At 32.1% G+C, this 27,264-nt stretch overlaps 1 protein-coding gene across 1 annotated transcript in view; it reads right to left on the reverse strand.

The window, feature by feature from the left end:
- The window catches only part of LOC105345300 (protein FAM184A), a 49,654-nt gene that overhangs the window by 9,939 nt on the left and 12,451 nt on the right, over positions 1 to 27,264 (reverse strand). The window contains exons 14-46 of the mRNA XM_011453413.4: positions 26,506 to 26,567; positions 25,241 to 25,349; positions 23,821 to 23,922; positions 23,571 to 23,644; positions 22,441 to 22,537; positions 22,063 to 22,161; positions 21,397 to 21,467; positions 20,524 to 20,626; positions 20,300 to 20,416; positions 19,108 to 19,166; positions 18,450 to 18,558; positions 18,263 to 18,364; positions 17,092 to 17,162; positions 16,406 to 16,514; positions 15,942 to 16,058; positions 15,247 to 15,308; positions 14,228 to 14,345; positions 11,385 to 11,486; positions 10,358 to 10,413; positions 8,617 to 8,710; positions 8,373 to 8,465; positions 7,841 to 7,866; positions 7,159 to 7,228; positions 6,630 to 6,649; positions 5,463 to 5,565; positions 4,422 to 4,511; positions 3,920 to 3,945; positions 3,221 to 3,305; positions 2,918 to 3,019; positions 2,250 to 2,275; positions 1,723 to 1,810; positions 1,325 to 1,435; positions 321 to 346 (exon numbers count right to left, since the gene is read on the reverse strand). Coding sequence (XP_011451715.3) covers positions 321 to 346; positions 1,325 to 1,435; positions 1,723 to 1,810; positions 2,250 to 2,275; positions 2,918 to 3,019; positions 3,221 to 3,305; positions 3,920 to 3,945; positions 4,422 to 4,511; positions 5,463 to 5,565; positions 6,630 to 6,649; positions 7,159 to 7,228; positions 7,841 to 7,866; positions 8,373 to 8,465; positions 8,617 to 8,710; positions 10,358 to 10,413; positions 11,385 to 11,486; positions 14,228 to 14,345; positions 15,247 to 15,308; positions 15,942 to 16,058; positions 16,406 to 16,514; positions 17,092 to 17,162; positions 18,263 to 18,364; positions 18,450 to 18,558; positions 19,108 to 19,166; positions 20,300 to 20,416; positions 20,524 to 20,626; positions 21,397 to 21,467; positions 22,063 to 22,161; positions 22,441 to 22,537; positions 23,571 to 23,644; positions 23,821 to 23,922; positions 25,241 to 25,349; positions 26,506 to 26,567 — 2,699 coding nt within the window. The remainder of the gene's footprint in view (positions 1 to 320; positions 347 to 1,324; positions 1,436 to 1,722; positions 1,811 to 2,249; positions 2,276 to 2,917; positions 3,020 to 3,220; positions 3,306 to 3,919; positions 3,946 to 4,421; positions 4,512 to 5,462; positions 5,566 to 6,629; positions 6,650 to 7,158; positions 7,229 to 7,840; positions 7,867 to 8,372; positions 8,466 to 8,616; positions 8,711 to 10,357; positions 10,414 to 11,384; positions 11,487 to 14,227; positions 14,346 to 15,246; positions 15,309 to 15,941; positions 16,059 to 16,405; positions 16,515 to 17,091; positions 17,163 to 18,262; positions 18,365 to 18,449; positions 18,559 to 19,107; positions 19,167 to 20,299; positions 20,417 to 20,523; positions 20,627 to 21,396; positions 21,468 to 22,062; positions 22,162 to 22,440; positions 22,538 to 23,570; positions 23,645 to 23,820; positions 23,923 to 25,240; positions 25,350 to 26,505; positions 26,568 to 27,264) is intronic.

Consider the following 27,264-nt stretch of genomic DNA (forward strand, 5'->3'; position numbering starts at 1 on the left):
CAATGCTGATAAGTAGAGGGATTATCTAAAGTCACCTCAGTCTAATAAATAGTTTTTAATACTTCTTATTCAACAGTTTTTTTAAGTTTGCAACACCCAGAAAACCCAGTTTTTTCACTACACTATTAATTTAAACTATCATTTAAAATAATGAAGAAAAAAACCCACTTTTATTACTACAAGAATATAATTCTAAGAGAAGCTTAAATTGCATACACATTGCACTTCTTTTGAACTTTGCATATAAGATAATTTACAAATCAATATAATGATAATAAAACTTTCAACCAAGAATATGAGGGCAAGATCGATATACTTACACTGAATATCCTACAAACTGATTGATCTACAAAAAAGAAAATGCAATACAAAAATACATATGAATAATGAATATTTTAATACTGTAGATTCCTTAATTCCCCCACTAAACCAATTCGCTTCAAATCACAAAAATAAAAAATCATGAACACCAAGTTTGTATCAAAGTTTCATTTAAAGTACATGTTCCCAAAAAAATATAAGCCAGATTTTAAAGAAATCTTCAGTATATTATTCTAACAAACAATGTGTTGTAGAATCTGTTTCCCTACGAATCGTCTAGACTAATGAATTGCCTAGTACGTAAAAATATTTTGAGTGCTTTAAAATTTGATTCCACTGAAATCAAGATGTCAAGAAGGAGGAGAGGAACCTAAATGTAGTTGGTACTTTTTATTGCATGTACTAAAGCTCCACTATGTCAAAAATTTCAGAAGCACAATGTGTCATTAAAGTAGTATGGGACACCTGTTGATATTCATGTGGATAAAAGTACATTATAATCAAATTACTTTCACTGTTTAAGAATTTTCAAATTTTTACAATACAAAATGTATTTGACCCAAATACATCTTTAAAAGTTTATGAAAAGGGAAAAATTATAAAAGGCCCGGCAGATTTGAGATAAATACTGTAAATTCCTAAATAAACGTGAGGAATTATCATCCGTGTAAAATCGTGAGAAGCCCATCTCGCGAATTTTATAACCTTGCTTTTAATTTTCCGACATATGTAAACCACATGAAAATAAGATAAAATTTCAGCATTCGCGATTTTTTTGTTCTCACGCTTTGATGGAAAACCGTTGAATCACAGAATTAAGAACTCGCGTAAAATAAAGAATCTACAGTACAGTCTAAAAATGGCTACGACCATCAAGCCCTTTTAAGTGTAAAATCAGACTGATGCTAAGCTTATTGATATTGGACAGCCAAAGACAGGTGTTAAGACTGCAAAAACTAAGGAATAACACAACAACAGTGCTCTTACTATATGGTCAACCTACCTTCGTTACGGCCGAGTCGAGATCTAGTCGAGATTTGGCAAGTATTGTCACCACTCCACCCTTTCCTCCCCGTTTTTCTTTAACATCATCAATGTCAACAAAACAATGGGCCTTTAAAAGAAATCAAAGATCACTGAAGTTGAGCTTTATTGCACGGATGTTTTTTTTTATGCTTGTTTTAGGTTAATTACTAATATGAAGGCAAATCAAAATACTAGTATCCCAAACTAAAAGTGTGGAAATTAAAGGAATATAATCTGTTGAATTACATATCAATGTGGGGGCAAGTGATCAGCGAGTTAGCCTGTTTAATTTAATATACTTGCATTATAAATTATCCAAAATTTGGACTTTCTATTGATATTAACATCTGGAGTCACTCGTAATTAATCATTAACCTGTGTCTGAATGTCCCTAAGAACTTCATCCTTGTGTGTCATTAGTTGTTTGTACTCTTCAGATCGCACAAAAACCTGGTGACTAAGTCTTTAAAGAAATGAAAAATTCATTCAACATTGTTAAAGCACGAGTAGGGTTAAATGATACCAATATGCTTTCATATAGGCTACACCTGTTGCCCAATTCATTTGAACATCAATGAAAAAATTTCACATTGAGCTACATTGAGCAATTCTAAATCGATGATCTTTAAATTAATTGTGGTTATGAAATTATTTAATTCCATAATATTTGTAATTATTTATTTGTAGAAACATGATGCATCTATTGAAATAAATTAACAGTTTAACAAGTTGCATAATTATGAAATAAATTCATTATCCAGGTCTACAAAGCTGCTGCACTGACTGACAACCTTGAGAGGAGATCACCCAAACTTGGGAACATTATTTTACCAAATCAGTGTAGCAGTACATGTACTTATTCCATGATAATAAAAATTGAAACTATACATGTAGATACTTACACATTTGGATTATGCAGTCCCTTGACCTGGACAAAAAAGACATACATTCAATACAAATATTGAATAAAATAACTTAAAATTTTCAAGTTTCTCAACCTAAAGCTATGTCTGACTCATTTTTCAGTCCCTGATCCTTCTTTTAGTGATCAGTAGACTTCATATAGTTACAATGCCATTTAAAACGTTGCAGCTGGCTGCCATTTATATTCACTGCAAATTGGCCAGATCTGCATGCATATACACTACTACAGAATACATGTACTTTTATTGTGTGCAAGAAAATTATGCAAGGTAACTTCATGATAGCCCTGTCATTGCAAATATTTCTCGCTGCAAACTAGTCCTAAAATTTCTCTGGTTTATAGTTTTTAGGGATAATCTACATTTTGACCACAAAAATTAGTCCTGTGAACCAGACAATCTTTGGTAAATTGTGAAATAAAGTCATCGTAAATAAAAATTGGTGTACAGTTAATAGTGGAAGCATTTAGTTTTTGTAGATTGTCAAATCTTTATGAAAGCTTTGTGGCAGTGCAATTTCAAAGATTAACCTGAACCTGTTAAGAACGAAGACTGTGTCACATACGGTAATTTGTCTAGAATGTTAATTTGTGGGTAGGGAGGACCAACAAAATCCTCAATTTTTCAGATTTCACGGCCAAACTCACCTCTGATGTCACCAGTTCCAGTTGTTTGGGATTCTCATACACAATTTCTAGATTATCAGTGTCTGCTGAATTTAGTTTAGATGTTAACAGTCTCGTCCCATACTGTAATTTAGAAATCAAATTCATGAAATTTAAAAAAAGAGAAGTTTCAAATTTAAAACTAATTTAGAAAAGCAAGAATGAAACATTAACAATTATTTAGTAACTCATGTAGAAAAAACACGGGTCATGTATTTTTTCTGCAATGTAGCTACCATCATATCCTGCATTAAAGAAAGCATTTCATTGTTTGAATATCCTTACCTTGTCCTGCAATTCTTGACCTTTCCCTTCCATGAGAGCCATCCAAATACCTGGAGTGATTTTTACAACCTTTGTGAATTTGCCGCTAATTGGATAGAAAATATACAACGAGTGATCAATGCTTAAAGGTCTTCCACAAAGAAAATAGCCAATCGAAACATTTATATAATTATATAGATCATTTTCTAGGGAAATTATTACTTTTAATTAATAGAATTGTCACACTGAATTGTAACACTTAATGTCACACATTTAGTAGAACTGTCACATTGGATTACAGAAAAGTTTTAATTTTTAAAAAAAAATACATATGATGCAACTTCCTGGATGGTGTTGAGTCCATTTGTCAACATGTGAAACCCACATGTATCTTTGCTATCAATTTTTTCTCTTAAAATGATCCCAATGTTATGATATTTCATAGCCATTGAACGTTAATAAGATTCTGTACTTAGAACTTTTCATTACTTACATATGTAGGTACTAGTACATGTAACAATTAAAACCAGATATGCAGATTTTATTAATCAAAACGTGGATACAAGCTTCTGTACTAAGCTTGAACATAACATTTGAACACTGTTCATTGAAACAATTACCTGGTACATTTAAAATATGAAGGAAAAAATATTGATCTTTTTTGATACATGTTTAATATGTTACCATATTGATCGTTAGACCCTTGTAAAAAATTTTTACCTTTCATTGGTCACTGCTTCATGTATCTGAAAAGATATAAAGCATTAAAGATAGATAAGTATCTCTATTTTCCACGAAAACGAATTATTGCACTTCACACTTATTATTTATAAAAGTAAAAAAAACAAGCCTCCAAAAACACAACCCCCTTCTCCAATATACATGTATTTAGTGCTTCCTTCTGTATAGTTTCCTCATACAGTTGAAAAATTACATTTTTAAAAATTTGATTCAGTTAACATGAACAAAAGCTCCAGGCAGATTCGAACTCATGATCTGCGGTTCAGAAGCCCAATACTTTAGCCACTGAGCTACCACGATATACAACCCAATGGAACGATATAAACAGTTTAACAAAACATTTAAATCGCCATCTTGTGATGTAGTATCTTAAAAAGTATAAGTCTGGGTGTAGTGAGGTACCTTAAAGACAGAAAATCAATGTTTCATGGAAGAAAAGTGTCATCTCAAAACAAAAAGAAATCGGTCAAATCTATATTACCATTGCAGAAATTTCCTCTAGATCCTCTTTTGTGGATGCGTGCAATCGTAAGGACTGCTGTGTCTCTTGAATTGTAGCTTCTTTTCCTCTCTTAAAGCAAATACATAAAATGAAGTACAAGTATTGCTAAAAACAATCTCCAAGATCTGTCTTGAACCCTCTCTAATCTGAACAGGATAATCTCTGCATGAATTTTTAATCAATGCAAAAACTCTCATCATTTACTTTTTAAAAGGGCTTGAAATTCTTACTCAATTTATTCTAAGCCTCTAATGTTAGGAGAAAAAATTATTTACCTTATAATAATTAATCTAGATGTAAACAACTATAATATTGTAAATATTATAAAATAAATCTAATTGTTTGTTCTCGACATTTGTCAAGACAAACTATCTTATGAATTAACGATAGCGTAATAAAGGCATCACAAATAAAGTTTACCGGTAGTTTAGCTTTACAGTTCTATCTTATTACCATGTTCAATCTTCTGTCCAACCCAACTCTGATGATTGACCAACAAATGAACTGTTAACTATACTGATGACCTTTTAAATTTTCATTATGACTGATAAATCTCAGACTTTATCTGATACCAGTTTTGCACACAAACAGATTAAGAAATGTTTATAAAATGTAAGCTTACAACTGGGAAATCATTTTATTTGATACATCAGTAAACCAGGTAAACTAACTGACCTTGATCAGAAAATATTGAAAAAGATTCATCCTCGTGTGACAAGCATCAACAGTTTGAAGTTTGATAATCATCATGCAAATGCTCTTGAAACACACTGGTCAAACAATGTTTGACAAATGTTAGTAAATCTTCTAGCAAATGCTCTTGAAACACATTGGTCAATTTAAACAATGTTCGACAAACCTTAGTAAATCTTCTTGGCAATGCATAAAATTCATGACCCATCTACATGTTATGAGCAAGCAGTGTTTGAAGTTTGACGACTGTCGAGCAATCAAACATACTGGTGATTCAGATATCATATCAACAAAACAATTAACAAACCCTCTTAAAAATGCCTTTACCTTGATGAGAAGATGCTGAATTTCCTTCAACTTCATAGTTTTGGAATCCAGCAAAATGTCTCTCATTCTCTCTGTCAGTTTGATTTCCTCTACATGACTTTGGCTGAAAATTACAACATTTTGACATTGATTGGTAACGATGGAATGGACATTTTTAGAAACTCACAACATTCTTCATCTTTCTTCTAAATGTTAACTGCAGAACTTGGGTCACCATAATTACATGTACCATATACACTGTGCATATATTTCATTAATATAACCACTGCTTCAAAAAACACTACTCCTAGATAGGCTGCTGACTAAAATGGACATTAATTCAATTAAAAAAAATTCACACATTATTTTATTGCAGTTTAACCTGTAATGCACTTTTGTTTTAAAACTAGAAATACTGGTCTTCACTTCAATCTATAATTTTTACACAAACTGAACTCTGCATTATTGCATTTTGCCTACATCATAAAACGGCCAAACAATCTGGTCAAATGCAATTTGTACCATGCATGAAGACATTCATTTCTCATCCCAAAAGTAAACCCCTTCCAGCATGTCATGTTGGATTGCAGTAGATCTTATGAACATGCTTTATAACCTTTAAGATCTTTAAGCCTCTGCATTTGCAAAGCAAAAATTTGAATGTTAGGAGAAAAGTTAAAATTGAAGACAGAGGTACAACAATACAGACAGCGATACCATGGTAATATCCGATCATTTGATCTTGATCTTTGATCTCAGGAAAAAAAATTTTTCATACATTAAAGAAAGAAAGAAAGAAAAATTCCAATTTTTATCTAATGAGTGCAATTGGACCATATTCTGTCTAAATTAATCTTACCAAGACATTTATGTTTCAATTCGTTCAAAATTAAATTCTGCAAATACCTAATTATATGCGAGGAATCATTATCCGAGTAAAATCATGAGAAGCACTTCTCACGAATTTTGAAATCTTAATTGCTTTTAATTTTTGAACACATCAAAAGTAAATGAAACTATAATCAAATATTCGGCATTAGCGATTTTAAGTTCCAGCAATTTTATATAAAACGATTGAATCACAGAAATAAGTACATGCATGTACTTGCATAAAATAAGGAATTTACAGCAAAGAATATTTTTTAAAATCATTCAAACTGTAATTGCTAAATATTTTCATTAACTTACGTGGTGGTAGACATTGGGTCCTAGAAGAAATAAACAATCAACCATTATACACACCATTATACATACCATCAGAATATAGATTAATCAGAGTTTTAAGTGGTCAGAAATACAACTCAGTGGACAGTTGACATTGGAATGTGATTTAACATGATATGGGACACTGCCATATTGTGACAAACTTTCTATCAAAGTGAACAAATAAAATTAATTAATACATGTGTTTATAATCAAAACTGCTCATCATTGACCTAAATGAAGGCCATTAAAGTATATTTACTAAACATTTTCCATGCAAACCAATTTTAATAGAAAACTTCAATATAACTTTTGAATATACATGTACTTTAAAATAAATGAAATTTTGGTTTGGCTTGTATGCCTTAAATATTTTACGAAGTGATTAGTTTTCATTATTTACAATGCAAGCTAATCATAAGTCAAAAATATAATTTTTTTTATACAAGTCTATTTTTAGTTTATGGTCTTTTTTAAATAGCCATGAAATATGCTTATTAATAAGTTTGTATACATTAAAATTAAGCAGTTGGTCCAGGCCTTCAAATTCATCTCTCATTACTGGTTCAATGAGCTGGGATTTTCTACAAAGAAGGAAAAACAAAATGCAAATTTTAATAATTTTCAACACTTAAAGTTTTCAAACTTATGGTAAATTTAATTCACTGTTGGGAAAATTTGATTGGTGTTACAAATTTTAAGTGTAAGCAAAATCCCCCCCCCCCCCCCCCCATGCATTTAGTCACCCATATAAAATTGAGTTTCCGCATGATTTAAAATTTTAAACATGGCAACAGGATTCCACATTGAAGTTACAGATAGTTCAAACAATGAATTTCCATCACTGATATCAACAAACATGTTTATAAGTACAAATACTATCATGACAAATTTGCTTAATGTTACAGTTAAATTTTACACAAATCACATTTTAAAAATAATGTGTCTTATTTTCTGAACATGGTAGCGAAAAAAAAAAATCAGTTATAAAAAAGAAATTTAATATCTATCTGTGTTATACGAGCATAGCATAACTTGGGTTGGTTTATGTTTTTTTATACCATAAACTGCTTCAGGGTTCAAAAAGTATTAATTAACAACCCAAAGTTATCTTAAACATGTATAACATATTATATACATAATTATATTAGGTGGAAATCAAATTAAATTAAATCTTTAAATCACTAAAAACCTACCTTATGTTGTCCACTTCTTTGTAGACCTAAAAGAGAATGAAATACATAATGTGGTTTTTAAACATTTTGAAATGGTCCCTCGGAAGCAAACTTTTGGTCAAGTGAAAATTAGTTTGATGTCAACATCAAAATCAAAGGTCAACAGCATGAAAATATGGGCGGGGTTAAAAATTGCCAATAGAAATACATAGCATGTTAGACACGAAAAACATGATAGTCTTTTACAGAACATAAAAATATGAATAACGAAAAGAGGCTCTTTATCCACATCATTTAGTTGAAGTTTAACCTAAGGTGAATACACGTATATACTTATTTACTTTTCCATTTATGGTTCCATTAACTTCTGTGGTATTATCATCAGTAAAAATTTGTATTTTAAATATGAATTACTGGGTAGTGTTCTTGCTTCTATATGTAGCAAAGTCAAAAGTAAGAGGAAAAAAATGTTCATAATTTCGAAATGATACATGATCTGACTGACGCATACTGCATACTGTCACACGATTATGTACAAGTCGCCTGCACTTACCAATGATTCAATAGTCTCAAAGCTTTGTTCTGTACCGTAAAGTTTTACATCTCCTCTGATTGGATCTGCAAATATTTCGGCACTTGGATCAACCTGCAAAAATATCACGTCAAGTGTTAGGTTTTTATTACCATACACCTTTCAAATACACCTTTCAACAAATGACATTTTTAGCATTTTTAACATTTTCAGAATGTTGGTTAAGTGGGAATAAACTATATTTATAAAGTAAATCATAACTTACCTTTTGTATTTTGGCTCTCAGCTTATTGATATTGCTGTTATCAGGGCCGACCAAGTGACCAATCATGTCACGATCCATCAATAAATTTCCTGTCCTAAAAAAGAATATACCAAGGTGGATAAATCATCATACAAAATACCTTGACAATTCAGTAAAAAAGATCTTGTTTTTAATAAGAGGTCTGGAGGTCATTATGCAAATGAAAATTTGCCCTAACATATTCTTATGTTAATTATCAAACCTTTTTTTGTAGCTTATGCATTTTGAGAAGAATATTTTTAACCATTTTTCTCCATTTATTCCTATGTAGAAATTCAACCAACATTGTGGCCTTATATATCCTATGCCGAGGATCATGACTTGTAAAAACTTTTGAATCTACACGTCCACTACCCAAGGATGCCCTTTTGTGCAAAGTTTTGATCAGCTTTTCTTGCCAAATAGTTGAGTGAGTAGAAGATTTTTCTCTATTTATTCCTAGTATGTAAAAATTCATCCCCCCCCCCTCAATTATGGCTCAACCCTGGAAACCTGGAAATAATGATTAGAACAACATTGAATCTGCAATACTTGAGGATGCTTCCAGTTCAAGTAAAATAAAAATTTACTTCTACTGGTAAAATTTTTTTCCTACAAATTTTGATGAACATTAAAAAAGGGAGTTGGGAGTTAGAACACTTCAATTAAGCAATCAAATTGGCGGCAACAGCTAGTATTTAAAATGCCAGAAAGGAACCATTTTCACTCATTACAGTAGTAATCTGTAATATCTAATGAGTACATGTACTATATGTATTACATTTGTATGTTTTCAGGGTGATTGTTTTCAGGGTGATGAAACTGACTGTTATTTTCACTCCATGTAATTTTCGCGCGTTAGCGTGTTATGATAGCTTGTCTTCTCACCTGACGGCAGTTATTGACACGACGACGTCAAAAATAAATCATTTAATGCTTATATTTACATTCCCTTACTGATGAAATCAATTACTCACTTAAATAAATCAATATAAATTGCATATAACGGAGAGAGTAAATTAGTAACAGCAAGAACAGCTGTTTATAAAACTGGTTTAAACTGGTTATCTAATAGACTGTTGAGATGTGATCGACAAGCATGAAAATATAATCCATGAAAAATAACTCTTAGAATTTTGTTTTTAATAATGAAGTCAACTTTTTTGTTGAATAATTGTAAAACATGGTGTTTTGACAACATTTATAAAATATATTTTATCACCGATAACATAGAAATCACTGTTTGAGAACTACTTATGTAAATTCAAACACAGTGAATAGGTGTTGCATTTAGAGGCATTTAAACATCACAGAATTTAATGGAAAAACATTATTTGATACAATATGTAGAAGAATGTTAATATAAACAGTTTCGCCTCATCTGGAATTCGCCCAGACACAGATATGTTTAAAGAGAGATAATCTGAGAAATTGGAATTAAATTCACCTGCTGACATTGAGGGCGTAACGGGCGAAAATAAAATGGGGGCGAATATTTCCATGTACAGCAAAACTCTGTTATAACGAAGTCACTGGGACCTAAGAAATTACTTCGTTATAACCGTAATTCGTTATAACCGTAATTCGTTATAACCGTATAAGAAATTCATTAAATTTACATAGCTGGGGATCATAGATTACTTCGCTATATCTGTGAATTTGCAATATCCGTGTTCGTACTAAACGAGTTTTACTGTATACAGTATTCTAAAAATTTGCTTACCGTCTGCGAGCAGATAGGCCTGTTCCCTTCTCAATCTCATTCATACTCTTTGTCACCTGAATAAAATAAGAACATCATAGTCTTTGATGAATTTTAAAGTTGATATGATAGAAACTTCCGACAAATACTAGTGTTTCATGATTTTAAAATTATACATACGTAAAAGTTTAGTCCTTACAAAAGTTTGACTATAGGCAAATGCAACAAATATTTTTTTTACTCCAGAAATTGTATTTGATACATTTATATTTACTTTGATGAAAATGTGTGAATTTTGCAATAAAACTCGATAAAATCAATAAGGCATTGTGGGTAGCCCACTTATGATTCACACCAGTTCTCTCTGTCAATGGGTACGAGAGAGCTTGGATGTGGATGCAAAGCAGTGGTTTAAAACAATGTTAACATGGCCGAGTCCATTGCAGGTGCACATGAACTTGTTGCAGCTAGCTAGCTTTTAATTTCATGCTGTAGTTGGTGTGATGTTATAATTTTCTTAAAGCAATATGAGCTGTATTTATTCGAATTTTATTTTGCTGAAAAAACCTGCCAGTATGCTAAGTATGTATGTAACTTAAACTTTTATGATAAATAAGATTTGAAAAATTCATTCATTTTTGTCAGAAGAAAGATTTATCTTCGGAGGAATATATAGCAGTTCAATTTTTGTACAGGACGACAATAATTCTCCCACAAAAATAAGGCTAACAAAAGTTAAAAAATCATGATATTTTTTGTCATTTTAGTAGAAAATAACATTTTCGTAAAAAAAAATTTCAGCATGAAAATTGCAGCTCATATTGCTTTAAGTGTTGTTTTTTCTAAAATTAACATTATGTTAATGCTTTAAAAATTTGTGCTTTTATGACATTAATGAATATGGTAAAAAGCTATAAAAAAAAAAAGAGATTGAAGCTTTCATGGCATCAATGTTTCAAGAATTGTATACAATGCAGAATTGTTTATTCATCAATCCAGTGCCTAAATGAGCCAACACTACAATATACATATACATATAGTAGCTTACCAAGGCCTCAGCCAAACTAAGATGGTGTTCGTCAGCATCGTTTGGATAAATGAATTGAATCGTCATGTCTTTTTGAACTCTAATTCCGAATCCAGGATTAATCTGAAATAGATTAATTGACACACAGATTTAGAAGAGTTATCATTCCATACTGCACAATAGCGATCGTTAATATCATGGTGGTATGGGACATCTGTCATTATAAATGGGAAGAAATTAAAGTACATCATAAATCATTTAATATTTATTCGTTTGATGAGATATCGACGCTTCTGATTGGTTGAAAAATTTCTTTGATACCTGCATCAATAGACCCCTTCACGATAACTGCAGTACTGCTATCTTGCAGGGCAAATTGATATACTTTGCCGAAATTTCAGTTGGTAGATAATTAAATGACGTAAATGAAACAATTGACGTTACGTCATATTTTACCAAACTATGTCATTTTGCCCTGCAAAAGAGCAGTACCGCAGTTACCGTGAAGGGGTTAATAAAATTTTTGCCGGATCTACTTTTCTCAACTGTTCTGATCTAACACTATTTATAGAACGGGAATTTCCAAGATAAACACCGTCAACAAAATGTAAAGTTGTGTGTGTTTTATTGTCAGCAAACAAAATGCAACCTTGTGAATATAAAAACTTGAAAGTTTAACCTTCAAAAATAAACAAAACACATTGTTTGATTCACGAAATAGAAAATTAAGCGTCTTCTCACGATTTCGTCTGCTTGAGATCAATCAACATTTACAGCGAGGCTGGCTGTTCCTTTTCCAGGAATATTATAACGAACATATAGGCCTATAAACTTTCACGGTAACACTGCTGTTCAAATTTGGTAACGATAATTTTTTAATTTACACACGTAAATGATCGGTCATCAGAATAAGCGTCGTAAAGAAAAGCTATGAGTAGGCCTATTGCATCAACTCCTTCGGCGCATTCCAAACGGCAGATATACCATTTAAGTACATCACTGGCTACCCCACGTTTACAAGAGTCGCTTATACATACTATTCTTTGTCGACATATCAGCTATTTTCGTCCACGATTGCCTTTCCTTGGATTGTTATGTCCAGTTGCATATTCCAGCGATCTCATATGAAAACTTGTTTTATTACGAGTTTTTCTGCACAGTGAATAATATCACAAGCTATCGCATGTATTTTCCTTTCGTTTTCAATTCAGCCGGTTCAGATTTTAACTCACTATTTGTGTTTAATCCATTAAATTCAGCACAATAGCTCTGCATCAGCTGAAGGCGAATCCATTTTGAATACTGTTGCTGTTGTTGTTTTGTATTCATACGCGCCGCTTCATATACATTATTTACATTTTTGATCAATGACACTTCACATTTTTCTATTTGAAAATGTTTTATTAAATGATAAGAAATGAAGATAATAATTTTTCTATTGATCGACGTATCAAAGAAAAAATTGACCGGAAAACTTTTTCATCAATGCGCTACGCGCATTGATGAAGTTTTCCGGTCAATTTTTTCTTTGATACGTCGATCAATAGAAAAATTATTATCTTCATTTCTTAATTGAAATACTTTCACCGGTTTAGAATTTTCAAATATTAAAATATTTAAGCAAAAAAATATCTTTTAAAAATATTAGGAGAGGTGAAAATTTGCAACCCCCCCAGTGGGATTCAAACTCATGACTTACAGATTTGTAGTAAACCCTCTAACCCACTGCACTACACTGTTAGGTGACAATTAATATTGGGGAAAAATCTACTTAATATATAATTACTCTTGGTTTTATTGTTTATTTCAATGAACAATATGTCACAACATGGAAGTGTTGTGTCCACCAGTAGTCAGTAATGCAGTTCCACAATTTTCTATTAAAAACGCTTTTTAAAAATGCTAAATGCACCAATGCTATATATAATACTACTGTAACAGCAATTCCTGGCTAAAGCAAAGTCAAAATCCAATTCATGATATACCTATAGAGAATATATGTATTACAAATATAAAAATGTACAATCATGAGTATTTGTACAAGCATTTTTGACTTTAAAGATAATAGGACTGAGTGAAATGTACATGTATGGATAAAACTAAACAGCACATGTTTATTTATCATATCATTTTTAAAAATGCTAAATGCACCAATGCTATATATAATACTACTGTAACAGCAATTCCTGGCTAAAGCAAAGTCAAAATCCAATTCATGATATACCTATAGAGAATATATGTATTACAAATATAAAAATGTACAATCATGAGTATTTGTAGAAGCATTTTTGACTTTAAAGATAATAGGACTGAGTGAAATGTACATGTATGGATAAAACTAAACAGTACATGTTTATTTATCATATCCCCCCCCCCCCCCACACACACACAGTCTGGACCTGGCGTAATGTTGTAACAGTAATCATCGTTGAGAAATTTATCCAAAAAAAATATAAAAAATAGTAAAAACATGATTGCAATGGCATCATATTATATTTAAGTGACACTTAAAATGAGGAAAAAATTAAGTTGGCAATGCGTTCTTCTAGCTGTAATTAAGGTTATAATATACAAACTGAAATGCATTTTAAATATCTTTATTTGTGCATTAAATTTTACATTATATACAATACATTATATATTCAAAGTATTTCAATCAAATTTTAATATTTATTCACTGAGCCCCAAATTAATGAAACCGTTATTACCATGAATATAGTAAAAAACTCTCTGAGAAACTGTTTTACTTTACTATATATTTGGTACAGCTATCAATTTGCTTTATTTTGTATGCAATGTTTTATTATTAAATTTTTTGGTGGCCCCCCCCCCCCAAAAAAAACATGCATATTTTCAACACTTACCATGCGTAACTCGTCCTTAACTTTATTAATATTCACACCATTTGCACCAATGAAAAAACGTATGACTCTTTCTCTTGGATTTTCAAATTCAAATGTCATGGTTTTGAAGTCACTCATTCTACAAGAAAAAGATAAAACTGTCTTTAAAATCATGAATATAAATAGATTATCAAGTGGATTGAAACGGAAATAGTACATGTACATGTAATTCATGTATACATCATCTTAAATGTAAATTTAACCGAAATTTATTGAATGTATTAAGAAGCCTTTATACTGCTTCTTTACCGCAAGGCATTTGAAGCAGGGCATTTAAAATGGACTTCTTTTGCCAATAATTCATCCTATGTCTACGCTATTAGATAAATACTTACATGTTAATGGTAAAAAATAAACCAATAATACATGTTCTTGTTGAATATTGAGGCATTTTATCTTTTAAAAATATGACATATATGCTCCAAGATTGTGACAGGGGAGAGAATTCAATGAGGTTTAATTTTAGGGGACCCACATTGCTAAAGGGAAATTAATTACTGGAGATGTATTAACACCTAGTGTTCACAAAAGATAGTTTTCAGTTAAGCAACTCTAGCAGCTAGGACTTACATGTACATCCTGTCATCAGACTTGTTGAGTGTCAAACTGCTTTGATTATTATTATTCAACCAATTTCAGCTAAAATTGTCATTCTGGGCATTATGATGTAGAAAACGCTGTTTTCATGCATTGGCAAGTAGATATCTTAGATATATATCGTAAGTTTGAAGCCTGCTTTAATTTTCAATTGTAATATTGTTTGGGTTTTCTCCTGTACACATCTACCCTACACATTTGATATTTGCTGCTTATTGAACTAGAGTTCTTGGCCTGGCTAATTGACCAACAAGATGGTGGACAAGGGAGATAACTCTGAAGGGATATGTTATAAGAAAACTATACAATACAAGACACACACTGTTGGACAATGACTACCGGTATATGCAGGATGACTGCTTACAATTCAAAAGATATCCTACCTTGGCTGCTCTGGTCTTGATCCTTTCACACTCATCTCAACCCTCTCTAAAACCTCATCAATCTGAAAGATTAAACGCACATGTTTATTTAATCAACTCAACAGTAGAAGATAATATGGCAAACATTTTGTATCTAGCATTCACAATATTTGGCCGAAAATGGTAAGTTTTTTTTATTTTATATTAGATTAGCATGAATCTGATTTAGTGCAATTCTGTAGGTACCTTTTTATTTATATATATATGTTTGACAACTGGCAATATACTTGATTTAGCAGAGGCAATATTCCTCCAAAAAGGCTAAATATAGAAAAACACAGCCAAACGCAATATGTTGACAAAATCTCATAACTCTTACTGGTAAGTAAGGGACCGTAGATATACAGTATAAAGGCTGAGGTCAATGTTGTCAAAGTCAATAAATAGAAAGATACAGATCTTATATAGCTTTAAAAAACATGAAAGGGTCCTTTTCCTCAATCATCATAGTTCTGATAATAATGGAACAAGAGTGAGTAAATATGACAGCTTCTTAATGGTGTCAATAGTTTGAAGATTTAACCTGTCAATTAAAGTAACACAGAGGACTTATGGATGATTTTTAGACCCTAGAGCAAATAGAAAACCATCTTGGTTAACTTTGAGAGTCTTTGTTCTTTTTAATAGCAGACCAATTTACATGCATTACAACTTACCATTGATGCAGCTCTTTCAAATTGTTCATCGTCAACATTCTCTTTCGTCCACAGAATAACACTTTGTTCTGTGGATGGGTCAGGACTGACAATATGCAGATCTAGGGCGGGATTAACCTGAATGAAACACACACATTTGACTAACTTTGTACCTTATATAAACTAAAGCTTTAATAGGACAGAATAAAGAAAAATCTTTAATTATCTTTCTGCATTTAATTTGTCTAAAAAAAATTGGGCCTGAAAACTTACGGTTTTTCCTTGCTTATTATATCTCTTTGAATACTTTTTTTTTCTTCTTTAAGTTCAAAGTTTATGCAAGATTTCATTTTTTTAATTTCAAGATTTGAAAATTTTCGGATCTTCAAATCCGAAATACATGCACTGAGTTATTCTCTCCGTTCTCATTTGCTATTCAAATAAATCAACGCCCGTGCATCTGTATGCACACAGCGGCAGCTCACCGTTTTTATGTGTCTGATGAGTTTTTTGAAGTAGTAGCCTTCTTTTCCAATCAGTCTATTCCAGGCTTCTTTACTGTCAGTTGTAAATTTGAAAATTCTGTTTTTTCCACTTTTGAAAAAAAAAAAACATAAACACATAACTGAATCAAATCAAGGTATACAAATCTTATTTTTTCATGAATCTGCAAGTCTACTGTAAACAATGTACATTTCCTTTTAAAAATACCAATAGAACTTTCAATTGCTTTTACATTGTATACATCAACAAACATGTATGCTTATGAATTTTCACTACAAAGTAACATTGTCTTTGCGAGTTTGTACACAACAATTAAGATTTTCAAAGGAGGAAATGGCATCCATAGTTTGAACAAATTAGTCATGTGTATTAACTTAAATAAACAGGTAGTACATTTAAGTTATATTTTACATATAACAACAAAGTTCAACAATTTTTTCAATTAATCTTTTAATCCTACAGAAAAGCTGTAAAAAAAACCAAGCATCTAACATATTGTTTTTCAATAAACACATAAAAATGGTTATCCCTTTTTGAAAGCAGAAATTTCTAAAATATTTTGTCTCTCCATGTTTTAATAAGAACCTTCTAGGATTTGTTGTTATACATATGCACACTGTAACATCTGCACAAAAAATCTGTACATGCAGCAAAGACCGATGCATACCTTTGCTTGTCCTTTATATCTGTTGTGAAGATATCAAAGAATTCCTTGATCCTGTTAACTTCTTTCTCAATCTATAATACACAAAACATAAAAGGTGTTTATCTGAAATTCAGTGAATTTATACAATGAGACATCGTGTACAGCTCTCTTAAGAATTTTTGGTTTCCAAATGGAAAGTTGCTGCACAGCCCGCAGCAACAGGCAAAGTTTTGATAAAGTCTGATCAAAATTGGGACAAGAGATGAGAAATTATGATAAAATATTCAATTTCAGAGATCTGCTCTGACTTTTGACCTTTGAAATAGGAACTTGGTTCAAGGTCACTGCACATCCTTTACCTACAATCATTTCTATGTGAAGAATAAGTCAGCAAGGGGTTGAAAAAGAGATTATGTTGTCCAGAGAAGGATTTTTCAATGCTGTGTTTTGACCTTTGACCTTAAAAGAATGTTCAAGGTCACTGCACACCTGTTTTACATAGGCATTGTTTGGGCGAAGTATGAACCAAATTGGGCAGAAAGAAAAAAATAATTGGCCTGGACATAAGACTCCTTACCCTTAACCTTTGACTTAGAAACTTGGTTTAAAGTCATTGCTTGATCATGAATCTTGTTCAAGATCACTGCTATCCCCTTAACATATTGAGCTCTGTGGGTGAAGTATATGAGTCAGAGTGGTTCAAGGGGAGAGAAGAAAATGTACTTTGGACAAGTGAGGTCAGATAAAGGGTCAAATGATTAGATGAACAGATTGATCAATAAAGGGCAGTGGTGCAAGACAGGACTCTAATAAAATAGAGCCATGCAGCTTCATGTTGATCAAACCAAGCTTCAAATACATTTATTGTTTTGAAATTACTGTAGACTTCTAATTACATGTAAGGAATAAATATCTGCTTAAAACTGCGAGAAGCAACCCTCACTGAATTTAAAATCTCACTTTTATTTCAGAGAAGTGAGAACTATAAGATATTAGGATTAAAGCTCCTCATTCACAATTTGATACAAAACAGCGGGATTGTGTAATAAAGCTAGTACTTGCATAAAATAAGAAATCTTCAGTACACAGTATGTAAACAATGAAATAGTTCCGTTTGTAACTGCATGGAAAGATTTGTCAATTCTAACAAACCCCAGGAAGAAAATCAGTCTGATTACTTATTTATACTCACTATGTGGGTAGCCTCTTCTAAATCATTCTCTTCCATATCTTCTGGGTAAAGTAACTGAAAGGAACTGTCTCCTTTTTGCTCAATTGTCATGTTGGAATTCAACTGAAATACCCCAAAAAGCATTGAATAGTTGATAATATGAAATGATGGGAGAGAAGAACCTGTCACCACATTTATTCCAACTTACCAAATGTAGTTCTTGAAGAACAGCTTTTATGTTTGAACCCCTAGAACCAACAAAATGACTCATTGCCTGGGGGCCCCGAGTTTCGAATGTAAAAGTCCTTTTCTTAAAGCTACAAAAAAGGTTTTTAAAAATATCAAACTTTATATATTAATTTCATATAATTATAACACATAACCTCAAATTTAAAATTAAATACAAAGTAAAACAGGATAACAGCAAATGCCAGAGGAAAACAATTAAGATACATTTTAAACATAATTCATTACTGTGGAATCATTTAAATTCGTGGGGGCCAATTTTAGTGAATTATTACTTTTTTGCTCATTCGAGGGGATGTAATTTCGTAGATCCGTAGCCTACTGTTTCAGTAATGAAGATAACTCTTTCTAAAATTGTTTAGGTCGGGGATTTAAATTCGTGGGAGAGGGCTACCCATGAATTCCAAGAAAATTGAGCCACCACAAATTTTAATGATTTCACAGTATATCTTTTGAGTTAATGAGTTTAAAGTAAGAGAATGAAACTGACTTTGTGAATTCTTAATAAGCACATTCTCTGTTTCAACTTAACAATAATTTTAATAGTCTACCAAAATTTAAAACAACATGTGACAAAAAAAATAACAGGGGGGATTCATAGGAAGAAATTGTACAAGTACCCTTCTCTGTCTGTATTTCCTGTAATGGATTTTTCAATCTTCGCAATTTCCCCTTTTACCTGAAACACAAAACATGTTTGTTATCATCTCCAAAATTTCATTAAAAATCAGTTTCAAATTGAGAAAAAATTAAAGACACTGCAAATCGACTATTATTCCTGTGTGGGAAAATTTTGTGAGGTTCACATGAGCCTCTTCATCGCTAATAGTACTTGACGCAAACTACCGGTAGCTAGTCCTCAATTGTCTCTGGTTTATCACTTTCAGATAATCTACATTTTGATCATAAAAAAAGTTGCTGTGATGAAGTTTATCTCTAGTAATTTGTGAAATAAAGTCATCGCTATTAAAAATTGGTTTACTGTAATGTTGAATTATGGCAAAAAAGAAGAGTATTAATGTACTCGCTTCTTAGCACCAATTTACATGTACATACCCCAAGTATCTACAGTTTACAGTAAACATATTACAATTGGCTGTGTTTCCTATTTGACATTGTTTCTCAGTAGTTCTGATTTGGTGCATTGATTTCAATATCGGTCTGTAAGAGTTTCTACACATGACATCATTATCTGTCACAGTTGGGGAGACTAAGACAAAGCAGATAATATTAGTTATCCAGGTCCAATCAAGGGTGTACGGGGATTAACCCTGGGTTGTATTCCATTCACCCTGAAGCCGCAGCCCCGGTGAACTTTTTAACATTGCTGTTTATTACTTATATTTACGTTTGAAAAGGACAAATCGTTCAGAACTGTTAAAATTACCGAGATTTTATGCTTACAAAAATCCAAGAGACAAGTGTTCAAGTGATATGCGCGTGCTATGATCATTGTGATGTCACGAAAACATTCATACAGAATTGAACGTTTTCGCTATTCTATAGGTTCATATAAGGAAACATATTTGCAAATGTAAACATATTATTTTGACCAAAGATATAAATAAGAATTGTGTTGTGACGTCACAATTTATTTACACCCAGCTTCAGCAGGTGGTACAGAAATTTACATCCGGATTGTTAACCAATCAGATGTCCCGTTATAAGCAACATAGGAAATAAAGTGCCTTGTCTGCGTGTTATAAGCAATATCGGAAATAAAGTGCCTTGTCTATGGACATATACCACACAACATCAAGTGACCTTAGCAGGGCTCTAAACTAAAAACTTAACCCCTTAGAAAATACTCACTACTGATACGGCCTTCTTAAATTTTTCTTCATCAACATTTTCTTTTGACCACAGAATGATGCCGTTATATATAGAAATATCCGATCTGATAATTTGCAAATTTAGGGACGAATCAATCTGAAAAATAAAAAATCCATAACAATTCATTTCACTGAGGTAATTCTGATTTTCTTTTTTTCCTTCATCAAATTCGAACAGTACAACTTCTTTCTTACAGGACTCACCTTTTCCAGATTTTGAATAATTCGATAAAAATGTTGGCCCTCCTTGCCAATTAGCATACGCCATGTTCTATCAGTTGCAGGTTTGAATATCTGGTGTTTGCCACTAAATATTTGAAAGAAACATAGAAGTAAAGATTTAAGAATATGCTGATGGTGCATTCAAACATGCAGGGTCTAAAACAAAAGGCAGTTGTTATAATTTAAGAACATCAATCCAAGTGAAACAAAATTTATATGCCACTCGAAGTATTTTTTTTCTTTTTACAAAATTAATACAATTATTTCATGTAACAAATGGCATGTACGGTGATTCTCTAAATGAATATACACTGTACAATATATATACTGTATACAGGGAAATATTCCCCCCTTTCACCCTCATTGTCAGCGGGCAAATTTAAGACTGGGCGAGTTCCATTGTAGGGAATAATATCTCTTTTAACAAATCAAAATCTGGGCAAATTCATGACGGGGCGAAACTGTTTGCAAGTGTAGAAGGGCCAACATAACATGGGATGAAAATAACCCTTTAAACAGTATCCTGCACTACGTATAGTAGGAGGGATTACAGTTATATCCACAGTTGTCATATACGGTATTATTAACAAAACAGAGGGACTCCTAGGTCCTAACCATTCACAGTGACAATAATATTTGATGAACACAAAAAAGAGCGATTTAATAATTTTTTCTTCAATTTTTCTTCTATTGGTATGATATCTTACAAAAAAAATCACACTTTTCAATAAACAATTAAAGATTCAAGGTCATGTATGTTGTGAACTTTTCAATCTGACGTGTGTTAATATACCAGATACACAAGTACATAATGTACCTGTAAATGCAACATGAGCAAGATCTGAATTTATATACCTTTCTTTGCCTTTGACATCATTCACAAACAAGTCCAAATACTTCTGTTTTCCTTCCAAAGCTTCATTAATCTTGGTAAGAAAAACACAATAAGAGGTATTTTGAACCCCCAAAAATATGCATCATAAACACTTGACAAGATACAAGCAAACTACTAAGACAGTGTAGAAAGTGAATTGAGTAAATGCGTTTTATATTCCTCTATCATGAAAACCAACAAATAAATAGTACATGTAATAACAAATCATACTTGCATTATAGTGATTATAGTGAAAAAAAGGTTTATTAATTTAGTGTTTCATGAGCCATGAAAATTCAGCACAAAATATTTCCCTGTTTAAACGGTACTGTTTCGTTAATCACTGTTCTTTCAAATATTTACAAAATTCAGTTTCACCCTTAAGAAGTGAAGAAGATTTATGAAAGTTTGGCTTTTTTTGTATATTTGGCCCCGCCTTTGGCATCCCTGGGGTGGTAGAGCCATGGATTTCTCATTATTGATTCCTCTTGCCATAGAGATGCTTCACACCAAATTAAAAATGGCAACAATATTGGCATTGTGATATAAATGATATACAGCATTTCATTAACATTGGACTAACAGTATATCTGATTTTTTTTGTCTTACAAACTCTCTTTAAAATCCATGACCAAAAAGAAGCTTACAATTGATGCAGCTTCCTCAAATTTGTCTTCAGCAACACTCCCATCTGATATCAGAAAAATACGTGGCTTTTTCAATTCACACCTCAAAGATGGATCAATCTGAAAGAAACATACAGATTTGTTTTGTGAAGTTCATCATTTGTTAATGAATGTGGATCTTATGTGAGTACTTAATTCCTTGATGCCACCATTTTGTGTCAAATCGTGAGAATATAAAATATAGCAAGCACTAAATTTTTGGTACAATATTGCATGGTTCACAAACCCCAGAAAAAATAAATAATTTTTTTAAAAATCTGCAAAGGGTGCTTTTCCTGATTTTATGCAGATATTAATTCCTTGCGTTTATTCAGAAATTTTCAGTAATAATTTCCTTACCTTCTTCACCTTTTCAACGATTGCATTTATGCTGCTTTCATTCTTGCCTATCAGCATATGCCATACTTCATTATTAGCAGCTTCAAAGGAAATTTGCCTTCCAAACAAAAGAAAATTTTTATATATCTAACAAACATTATGAGAGTGTTGCAAAATCAACTTTATATGGCCATGTACAGTTCGAGTACGCACGCCTTCGCGCAGCGTTTCATTTGCATTGTGACGTCATCTTTTTGCTTGGTTGACACTATGGCGTTGTGATTTCAACTGCAGATATTCAGTGAAATTTGTCAAAAATAGCTCATTTGAGGAACAAAATTGATATAACATTGTACAATAAACATAAATGTTTTGAAGTACAAGCAGTATTTGGGCTTGGTTAAAAATGTGAAATGGGTTTAGCAAGCATAGCCCTCTTTCACGTTTTCTTACTCTGCCTAAATTAAAGTTGATATAAGTATTTCAAGATAGTAACCACATATTTTATATTTAAGACCCTTATTATGTGATGTTATGTATTTAATTATTACTTGAATATGTCTGAATGTTTTGATAATACTATAGCGATCACAATTTCCACCTTTGTCAAAAAAAAAATAGCCATTATCTGACAAATCTGGGAAATTTAATTTGGCATACAAAAAACAACTTTGATAAGACCCCTGGAGCAAACCAGGAGGTAAATTTTTTTTTTATTTGACCATTTGATGTCTTTTAGCAATAACTTTCAGTTGTAAAACAGAAAAAGAAATCCTGTGGGCAGAAGTTTAAAAAAAATGTAAAAAATATGCAATAATGGTACATTTCAACCAAAATCCCGTAAAAAATTAAATTAAACTCAATTTTTATTATAACTAAAATTTAAAGTTTAGTTGTTCCCCTTTTCTATAAGGCAATGAAATATATGTGATAATTAAATTTAATGATGGTGGATTGTGAAATGAACATTTTGTTGTGTAAAGGTCCTGAAATGAACAAGGTCTGGCCAGATGAACTCATAATCATGTCTAATTTGATACACCGACGAGAGAATTTTTTTTTTCATGCGATGGATTGGCAGTCAGATATGCCTTGTTTTGTATCTTGACTATGGAACAAGTGATTTAATGATGAAGAATAAAACAACTTACTTCTTTCCCTTCTCCCTCTGCGGGGCTTGACGAGTTTCCAGATATTCTTCAATCTCCACCATTCTTTCCCGAACCTTAATAAAGAAAATAGTACTAGGTACAGTTGAAGGGCTTGTAAAATTTGTAGATATGGGGGCTTACATGTTAACAGTATCTGACTGACTGAACAGTGACACTCTACCCTCTATTTCACTAAAAAAATATCTGCCATATCTATGATCAGCAAACAATATTAAATTATACAACTTACCAAGGATTCAGCCTCTTTCAGTTTGTCAGCATCCATACTATCTGGATACAGTAATCTCACAATTTTATTTGATAATCTCTTGAATGCTATTGAAGAATCCAACTGAAAGAAAAATAAAGGCAAGAGAATGTTAGGCCACAAAAAATTAGTTTTAAGATTCTTATTCTGTTTTGCGATAAAAAAAAAAGAAGTGGGGCAGGTGGGTGGATTTTATTCGTTCTTTTTTTTTAACTATCTATTTCACATTCTTTAAATAACAATTGCTCTATTTTAATATGAGTACACAGCACACAGTAACTGTAGTGTAATTTTGAATTCAAATTTATTTCAACTTAGCGCAATTTGCCTAAATACAATAATTATGCAATTGTGTATTATACACATCCCCCACTTTGGGCCTGAAATTTCGTGAAAAAATCGTAGTTTGGATGTATATTACGTACAAAGACTTTTAACCTTAGTCTTGGTAATTCGGGGGAAAAATCTATATCAATTTTTTTTTGTACTGAAAATTTTACATTAGCAATTTTCTGACACAGATATTTTAAAATCTTGACTTTCTGCAAAGCAGTCATCTTCAAACTGTGCAAAGGGGTGACTGAACACAGGGATATTGGGTATTTATTCAGGTGTTATTTTTCTTTGCCCCATGGGTATTGCTGAGATAACCAGCATGAATAAGTGACAAGAGCATTTATGTACAAAAATGGCTTTAATGGGATCACAGATTCTTGGCCAAACATTTCAAATCAACAAGACATGTTTGTGAAACACTTATGCCCCCCTCCCCTTGGAAAGATCCATTAAAAAAATGAACGGAAACTGCAAATACTGGTAATAGGAATTTTTTAAAGTCAAATGGGCATAACTCTGTCAAAAATTTCACAACCACACCCAAAGTTGAACTTGACTTAAACATTATGATTATTATGATAAATCTGTATATCAAATTCCATTTTAATATGTACAACCTCTGCAAAGAAAATGAACGGAAACTGCAAATAATTGGAATTTTTTTCAGTCCAAGGGGCATAACTCTGTCCAAAATTGCTCGATCATACCCAAAATCATACTTCAATTTGATATTATTATGATAAATTTGTAAATCAAATTTCATTTCAATATGTGCAACCTCTGCGAAGAAAAATAAATGGAAATTATAGGTGGACCGACCGATCAACAAACAGACGGACAGCAGCAAAACAATATCCAATATGCAGGGTATAAATAGAAAGTAGCAGGAAGGTGTAATAAAATGGATAATTTACAAAGGGAATAACTCAGTTTCCGAAGAGCTATTCCCCTTCTAATTTTAGTATGACAATAAAGTTCATCAATGTGGAAGAATTTAAACCTGAAGTAGCAATGCCTGATAACTATAAAATAATTTTTTTTGCCTGATGCTTCTTCTTCAACCTACCTTGCGAAGTTCTTCAAGTAATAGGTTAATATTGGCTCCTTGTTTGCCGATAAAAACATTCATTGCATTTGGGTTTTCAGTTTCAAATTCAAAATCCATTTCTTTCAACCTAAAAAGGAATTAATGCCTTTAAATTCATTCAAAACATAAAAAAACAAAGAATTTAGAATATGTTCTGTCAGAAGTGTTAGAAAATTTAGTTAAACAATGCCTGGTGATCTAATCTTTCATGTTTATGAAAAGAATACATGATTTCTTGCACTTTTTTTTAAATGAATAGTCTTTTGGGCAAAATGATAATCTTTCATCTCTATCAATTTTAAAGTGTAAATTAATTGGAAAAAAGCATCGTAACCTTAGCATGTTTTCTAATGTGTATTTGTGTGATATAAAAGTTTTTTAAATTGAAAGAAAATGTCGTTTGTTAGCCATTTTTTACTTTTTCTTAAAATTCTGCCATATGATGTTTTTGTTTTGAATTTTTGGTATACCGAGCACAATTTTTTTTTCAAAAATTTTTTTTCTACACAATTTTTTTTTTCAAAAAAGATGTTAAATACATCAGGTGGGCCATTTTCAGAGGGACAGGCGGGGATGATAATCTAAAAATTAATTTTATGTGCCCTAACAAAAGCAAGTTTTGTGTCAAATTTCACCTTCTAATCATTTTTTAAACAATGTTGTTCAACTTGCCTAAATGACCTTGAGTCAAGATCATGCCACACCTTCAGGTCATTAGCAATCTTTGTGTGAATTAAGAACTTCTAATGTTTCTACATTCAAAAAGCTATAAACCGGACACAAATTCTGCACTTTTCCTGCCAGTGACCTCTACCTTACCCTAATGACCTTGGGTCAAAGTCATGACACACCCCTTGGTCATAAACAATCTTTGTGTGAAGTATGAACTTCCAATATTTATCCGTAAGAAAGATATAGACCGGACACCAATTTTGCACTTTTTCTGCCCATGACCTTGACCGAATGACCTTGGGTCAAGGTCATGACACACACTTAGGTCATAAGCAATCTGTGTGAAGTAAGAACTTCCAATGTTTTTCCATAAGAAAGATATGGACCGGACACGAGTTTTGCACAGACAAAAGGACAGGCAGACGGACGGACAAGGTGACTCCTATACATCCCCTAAACTTCATTTGTGGGGGGTATAATAAATAAATTAGTTTATTTAATCCACTATACATTCAATAATCATTTCCTCTCCTGAGGGAATGTTTTGTTAAATTGTGCTTTTGTTGTATTACCTTTGTTTTGGTTGCTTGGATTTACCAAAAGCCTTTTCAACTGCTTTCATTTCTTCATTGACCTGGGGAAAAAAAACAGTAAAATGCGATAACATTTAAACCAGTACGAGAGACCAGCTTGTTTTGTCATTCAAATGAATTCATCATGATACCATAGACCACTTAAACATTACTCAACTCCCTACTAGGGCAGTACAAGTGCAGCAACTGTTCAAGAGACCCAAAATGACTCAAATTTGATCCATGGAACATCTTGATCCCTCGCAAAGTTCCCCTGGTTGCCATTACTTCTCCTTTAGTGACTAACAATATAGTCTTGATATCTTAGCTTTCTTGAAACCCTTTATCTTTTCTAATGTAAATTCTGTTCTGTTGGCTATCATTTACTGTTATATAAAATGATATACTGGTAAGGCAGAGATTATATAAATAAAATGTACCGAGTCTAAAGTTGGAAGGTTACAGAGGGATGGGTTGGACTTCAGAAAAACTATGTGATTTTTTAAATTATATTTAAGTAAACGATGGCTCCAGAGGGAAAGAAAGAGAAAGCGAGGATGAAGACAATAGAACACTTGGAGGTGCACTGGAGAAAGAGGGAGAGAAAGAGAGAGCTGGGTTGGAACAGAAGGACTAGATGCAAGTTGTTGCAAGCAATCTTTGTTTCTTATGTTTAACAGCCTCATTCATCCTTCGAGGCATGGAAAGGCTTTTGAATGAAGTAACTTATTAATATTGAAACACCTGGCTTTGTCTATA

Source organism: Magallana gigas, chromosome 9 (genome assembly GCF_963853765.1).
Source record: "Magallana gigas chromosome 9, xbMagGiga1.1, whole genome shotgun sequence".
In the NCBI taxonomy this organism is placed as follows: Eukaryota; Metazoa; Mollusca; class Bivalvia; order Ostreida; family Ostreidae; genus Magallana; species Magallana gigas.